General features: G+C 36.5%; 1 protein-coding gene across 1 annotated transcript in view; it reads left to right on the forward strand.

Annotated features, from left to right (window-relative positions):
• The first annotated feature begins 690 nt into the window (after positions 1 to 690).
• The window catches only part of LOC107092456 (melanopsin-A-like), a 37,450-nt gene continuing 30,646 nt past the window's right edge, over positions 691 to 7,494 (forward strand). The window contains exon 1 of the mRNA XM_015386950.1: positions 691 to 925. Coding sequence (XP_015242436.1) covers positions 803 to 925 — 123 coding nt within the window. The 5' untranslated portion in view covers positions 691 to 802. The remainder of the gene's footprint in view (positions 926 to 7,494) is intronic.

Consider the following 7,494-nt stretch of genomic DNA (forward strand, 5'->3'; position numbering starts at 1 on the left):
GATGGATGGATGGATGGATGGATGGATGGATGGATGGATGGATGGATGGATGGATGGATGGATGGATGGATGGATGGATGGACTTATCTATATGGCTATAACATGGCTTGTGGAATCTCAACTTCTTATGACCTTCCTCTTCCCACTCTTCCTCCACTGAGCTACCATCAGTCCCCTTGAGCTCTGCAAGATGTTTAAAGTTTTGGAAATAACATTTTATGATTTTTCAAACTTTTGGTTATCTAATTTCTACTACCAAAAAGAGTAGGGATACAAAGACTTCATGTGTCTTTGTATCCCTTTATTCAGGGATACAAAGACACATGGAGTTCTAATTCTATGTATACTTTTCACATTATATTTGTAGAAAATTACATAGAATATGTTATGTGTCTTCAACTACAAAATAATAAGTAGGGTTTGGTTCTTATTGATCAACAGGGTTTGAAATTCTGGTAAACGGAAAAATGAAACTGTGTGTATAGAAAAAGAGAAAAAACTGAGGATGCATTCAATGAAACAGAAAAAAAAAGAAAGAAAAAGGGTGATTTTATTTGTGCACTACTAACACAGTGTGAGAGGCTTCCCCGGAGCAGAGATTGGTTGAGAAACCCGGGGATAGACACATAAAGAGAGAGAGCAAGTGGTCTCCACTGCTGTTTTACTCCAGTTTCTCTGAGGAGGAGGTAGGAGCAGGGTGGAGAGGATGACCGCCCGCTCCGACTCTTAGACCACACGCTCAAGACATTTCCAATTTACTTCTCTCGCAAACTCAGCCTTTCTGAGCAGTCTGGTCCTTCGGATGGATTCAAAGCTGCACATCGGACCGATGGTTCCGACACCGGAGCCGACCCGCAGCGCACCTTGGAATATCACTTCCATCAACCCGCACCGGATCATCGAGGCGTCCCCGGTGGCTCCAGCTGTAAGTCTCCACTTTATTTCCCCTCTTTTTTTTATTGTAGCCTATTTAAATGCAACAGCTTTCTGTGTGACCGGAGAGCCTCTGCGCGCTTCAGCACTGCGCGCAAAGGTCTGATGCGAACTGGCAAAATCAGTTCAACACATCTGGAGAAAAACTGGAAAAAAATAAATCAATAAATTATTTGCACACTTTATTGAAAGGCTATTCCTAACAACATCTCACAAACTACTGTATTTTATTGTTATTGTTCTGAATGATTTGAGAAAATAGCTGAAAATTTCATGATGAGAAGAAGTGCGGGAGTGAATGAACAGCTACATCAATGACTGACTCAAAGCATCGTTTCTCCGCTTCATTCATTCATAACCGCGCCTCAATGGAAGAAGCTGGTTCCTTGTCAAGTGATAAAAAAATAAAATAAATAAATACTGTTATGTGCGCGTGCAGCTGTGAGTGACGCTTCCAAAGAGCGCATCCCCCCTTGTGCCAAGAACATGCCAGATAGGATAGGCTACACTATATAGATAAGTTCAATATATAAAAATGATGAAAAAATGTATTATTGATTACATGTTATGCTATTTTTTTTTTTTGGTTAATATGTTTTTTTTTTTTTTTTTTTTTTTTTTTTTTTTTTTGGGTGTATGCCATTTTATAACTCTGCATTTTCTTGTTATTTCTTATCTATTCTTTAATGTAGAGTCCAAATCAAACCTCAAGGCTTTAGAGAAAAATGCTTTTTTTTTTTTTATCAAATGCAATAACACTTCATTTCTGCGTTTAAAATGTATTTCCTTCCAAGTTTAAACATAATTTAAAGATTTACCTTCAATTTCCCAACATGTATCAATAGACATCAACATATATCTTTCATCATATTGATATAGCTTGAGATTGTTTTGTTCTGTAAATCTGATTATTTATCCTTGTTGAAACGTTCATAGATTTAAACAAAAACATAGCATGTGATTATAAAAAATAAATCTAAGAAAGGGATTTGAGCCAAGAAATATTCCATATTACTACTAAACCAAGTTTGAAAGCTACATTTAAAACCCTCGTTGACAAATCTGAACATTAAAACTGTTCCAAGATACAATCTAGTGAGCTGCAGTTTAGTGAGATTATGACAGGAAACGTCAAACATTTCATTGAACTGAACAGGCAGTATATTTTTCTGATAATATGTTGTAAATTTTGCCTCTAGCCTAACAGCAAGAGATGTGACAGCCAATAATTAGAGTGTATTCTTATGTGCATACATCATCTGTCAGTGTTGTATTCTTTCACTTTCCTAACGGCTTTGTTTCACTGCTGATTATTTGAAATAAAGCTTATGTAAAGGATCATAGACTAAAACCAGGAGTGTCACTCAAGCCATACATCTTCAAGGCAGAGGTTTAATTTAAGTCTGGAGTTTAGGTTCTTATACCTTACTCTTTAAATTATTCTCTCCAGAGAGCTATTCTAAAGTATTTTGACTGCAGATAATTATATTTTTAATTCAATTTTAAGTCCACTGTAAATAAATGTTTCTTTATGACCCTAGTAAGTTAAATTAAACAGAAATTCACTTTAGACTGGATTTAGTTTATAAACCTCTCATGTTTCAGTGGGGTTGATAAGTCTGAATAGGGACCATAACCTTTATAACTGAAAATAAACTATACTGAAAAGCTTTCAGATGGCAATATAGAATTCTATCATGGTGGATGCGAGTCCAAATCATGTATGACTATCTATCACAATAAAATATGTAAATACATGCACATAAATACCCTTAAATCCATATTCCATAGTTTACGTTTGTGGGAACAAAATCAAGCTTGTAAGTAAGAATTAGAAGTAGGAAACAAAAGGCAGGCCAAACAGGGAAAACTGATCCTGATACTAGACAGTGTGGGTCAAAGGGGTTAAGTTTTAACATATTTGTTTAGGCTGAATTTGGACAGATCATGTGGAATAAATGGTCAGATATTTACTATAAACTACATATACCACTTACCTAAGGGGGTTCTGTGGCAAAAATCTAGAGTAGCCTCTGCCTGGATGGGGGGAGCCAATATTTCCTAGCCTGACATTATCTAAAGCATCAGCCTCCATCTGCTTCTCTTATTCCATAATGAATCCTGGTATGTTGTGTTTCCAAGGTAAAACATGTACACACCTCCAGACATACACATTGATGGGAAAGAAAACCAGTCCAGCTTTCCCATTCCTCCTTGGTCCAATTCTCACGTACCCTTTACTGGTTCTTTAAATGAGAAGAAGGACTAATTTTGGTACTCTAAGTGGCCTGTGTCCCATACACAGCAAAATGTGATGCTTGTGTATTTTAGGATTTTCCATCAGAACCAGCATTAACGCTTTCAACAGCTTCAGCTAGAGTAGCTTTTCTGTTGGATCAGTGCACACCAGGCAGCCTTCAATCCCCATTTCCATCAATTAACCTTTGACCCTGTTGTTGATTCAAAACTGTTCCTTCTTTTAGCCACCTTTGATGATGATAGGCAGAGTAGATGGGACCAACCTATGAGAAGTGCAGTTTCAGTGATGCTTTGACCCAGTTTTTGAGGTATCACAGGTTGGCTACTTTTAAACTCACTTAAATATCAAATTTTTATTTTACAACTTTCTTACCTATTACTTTGGAGGAGATAATGATTACTTTCTCCCTAATATAACTACTTCTAAGAGGTGCCATAATGATCAGCGTGCCAGTAATATTCATTTCACCTCTCAGTGGTTATAATTCTATGCCTGTTTGGTGTAATTTTCTAGGATAAAGAAACTGTTCAACCTGAAATATCCTGTGAAAATATATCCATAGAATAGACTTAGACAAATTTTATTGTCATCTTTTATACACAGAATTTGTACAAAATGAACTTTAGATGCTTACAGTTTTTCAACTGTGACTGAGCAGCTTACAACAGTGAAACGAACATTACCATTTATAAAGTGCATCAGTGATCGGAATGTCAACATTTACACCCATGATGTTAGTGGTTGTGCTTTAAAGGGGAACACCGTTTTTTTACATTTGGCCCTTGATTTTACGTTATTACATCATGTTCTACTCACCCATATGAGTCTTGTGTCATTTGGAGCTGTTCCGAAGATATTCGGTTAGGTTATATCCAAGTAACGTCTTCCTATGGGCGACGACTTGAAGGCACAAACTAAACTGTTCATAATGTATTCTTTATGGTACGCCAGCATTCATAACATATAGGTGAATCACTGTCCCCCAGACATCCGCGGTTATATTTTTTATATTTCTATTTTTCTAAAACAAAGCGGCGTGTGTATGACGTCATCCGCGCGCCGGACTGGAGTTTCTTTATTTAACCAATGTACATTACAGCAGGCGGCTCCGCTCTACCTCTTATATATTCGGCTAGCCAATCTCAATCGTTTAATTCCATTTCGAGAGCAAGATCATCTGTGGTCGTAGCACTAGCATAGCCCTTTCTGCAAAGGCTCGGAAGTGCCTCCTATAGTTGACTCAAATACCAGTTGTTCCCCTTCGGATGGAGGGGAACCGCCACTTAGTGCCCCATCTAGGGACACAGCCAAAATGGATATCAGCCATAACGGCAACATCCAGTGACTCAAAGTATTCACGGCAGATCTCATCAACTCCCAATGCTTTGACACCTCAGACTTTTTGACCACATATATCAGTGACCACCTGGCTCTGGGATTCTGAGTTTTCCTAATTTTTTTGTCTATTATCTTGTTAGCTAGAGTCCACTTTTAATAAAGTTGCCAAATGTGTGTTGTTCTGTTTAGAGTAAAATTAATATATTCACATTAATGAATACCAATAATTTTCAGAAGAAAATGTGTTTTAAGAGCATTTTATTTGACCTTGAAACCCTCTGTCTGAAGAAATCTGTTAGATTGGCTTAATTATGTTATCTTGGTTCTGTAATGTCATCTAGTGCCCCCCAGGCTACACTTCTGATACTTGGTCAAAGGAAAAGGTTAATTTGGTAATGTAATGCAGACTAGATATTGGGCTCTGTAATATTTCTTGGCTGTGTTAATTTGTATATCAACGCACTAAAGGTTCTTCAGAAATGTAAGAACTTTTCTGTTATTTCACACATTAATTTGACTCTAACAGGTATAAACCCGTTTATTTCAGTTTGCTGTGTTTTCAAAAGATTCAGTTCAGATTTTGTGCTTTAGTTAGTATAGACAGAGCTGTTGCTTTTCTGCAGAAACTCCTTATGTATTAATCCCAGCCATTCACTTTCTACTTAGAGCTTTCATGTTCTGTTCTTTGCATACAGTTCTCTCTATATATTCTGAATTTCTCCCATATTATAGTTAAGTTTATTTTCCCTTTCTTAATTGCCCTGTAGTTTGAGCATGGCGTGCATGTGTTGTGTGCCTGCACCCGACTACTTGCCATTTTCCTGTAATGACATGAAGCAGACACCCAGTGGCCCTGCAAATTTAACTTGGAAAACTCAACTTGTAAACCTATCTGGGGTTGTGGCTGAATAAATCAGCAGAAATCTAAGTATCCCTCTTTCTATTGAGTTGTTACATGTCTCCCTTTTTTTCTTTTTTTTAAAACCCAGCAACACTAATGTGGAATCCCTATATTTTTCCAAGGCCTAAAGGAATATTGTGTCACTTAAGTTCCCAGAGAGTCCAGAGACTGTTTGAGAGAGAGCAGTGGCTTTTTTTCCAAACTGTCTCAGGATGATATCCACCATTACTTTACAGCAGGGGTGGGTAACTCTGGGACTTGAGGGTCAGTGTCCTGAAACATTTAGATTCATCCATGGTCCAACATATCTGAATGAAAAGGATATAGGCAGTTTCTTCAGTCCAGTTAATTATCTTATTATTTGATTCAGGTGTGATGGGCCAGGGACACAGCTAAAGTTACAGGACAGGAGTTGCCTACTCTTGCCTTGCAGTGTATTTAAGCCTAAAATCAGCTACAGAAGAAAGCCATCTTTTTTCTTTTATCCACTAGGTTGACCACTCTCCAACTAATTTCTCCCATGCTCTTAGTCTACTTGTCAGTGTAAAAATCAATTAATGTCTCCAGGGAGTCATGCACAAAATGCTGGTTAATCATCATTAATTTGAATTCAAAAGCAGAAAGGTTTGGAATCACTGGGTGGTTTCTGACTATTTGTTCATTTATTTTTTGTTGAATAGAGTTGATTACATCCTGTTAGATTGTTTTTAATGAGACAACTTGTTTCTGAAGTAGAGCAAAGTCATTTTTTTCTAGTATACAGGTTGGATCATTGAGGCATTACTCTCAAGGAGTGGCTGATTATATGGCTACCGAGGGGCAGCTCATACAGTATTCATCACTTTTAATGAGACTGTGAACAAATGAAGAATGTGTGAGAGTAATATACGTAGAGGACCCGAGAAAAAAAAAAACTAGACAGAAACTGCAGGGATGGCTGCAACATATGTTCAGAATTATGTATTAATTTTCTTCTTTTAAAATAAGTTATACTGATTAACATTCCGTATTCAGTAATTCTTTTTCAAATATCAAACCAAAATAAAGTGTTTGTCAGACATTTTAATTTTACATCCAGTAGAACAAAAGACTGTCCTTTTGCCCCAAAATAACATTTCCCACTAAGAGAATATTTAAATTTATGTGTTAGAGAAATATGTTTTCTACAATACCAAATTTTTTAATGTATAAATTTCTCTTCCTGCCTTTTTTTTATTTTATGTCTACATTCATCCCACATTCCTGTCCTTCTCCTGACAAGTAGCCCAGACTAAATAAATATTAGTTTAAGGGACCTCTAGTGGCTTTTGTCGGAAGTGCTTGCAACACCATGGATGAGAGCCTCTCTCATAAGCAAATGAAATTATATTGAATGTTTTGTAATCTAAATGCAACTTGAGAGTATATCTAAATGACTCCAAAACATGTAAATGCACAATTTTTCATAATATCACCTTTAGGAGGAGTACAATCTCTTCTTAACGGAAAATGAAGCCCTCCTCCTCTGAAAAGTCATGTGTGACATTAAGTTTTGTTTTGTTTTATCTTTTTTTCAAATAGTTAGATTAAATAGGGATTAAGTTTAATAAGAACAAAGAATTAATTAAACTGAGTTTTTGTCACACAGTGATCCCTGGCTTTTACCACTCTGTGGTTTAGTGTTTAACAATCATTCCGTCAGATGTTATTTCTAGGGCTCTTTTCACACAGCAAATGCAAGATTAGGGCTTAAAACAATGGGTCTAGACAGAAATTGCTAAACAGGGTAAACTACATTTGATTTATCATTAAAAAAAAAAGGACAATTGTTAAATACAAATATAATGAAAGAAACATTGTCAAATTTGTAAGACATTAAATACACATACAGTTGTGTTCGAAATAATAGCAGTGCCTCAACAGCAGCAAGAAAATCACTTGTTTTATTAACATTTCAAACTCTATACCCCAGATAAGTTTCTGGGGGGTAAAATAAAGGTATAGAAAACCAACAAACCCAACAGGACAGCCATGCATACTGTGGATTCTGTGAAATTGAATGATTAACTGAAAAGGGTGTGTT

This window comes from Cyprinodon variegatus, unplaced genomic scaffold, assembly GCF_000732505.1.
Source record: "Cyprinodon variegatus isolate N-32 unplaced genomic scaffold, C_variegatus-1.0 Scaffold382, whole genome shotgun sequence".
Classification (NCBI taxonomy): Eukaryota; Metazoa; Chordata; class Actinopteri; order Cyprinodontiformes; family Cyprinodontidae; genus Cyprinodon; species Cyprinodon variegatus.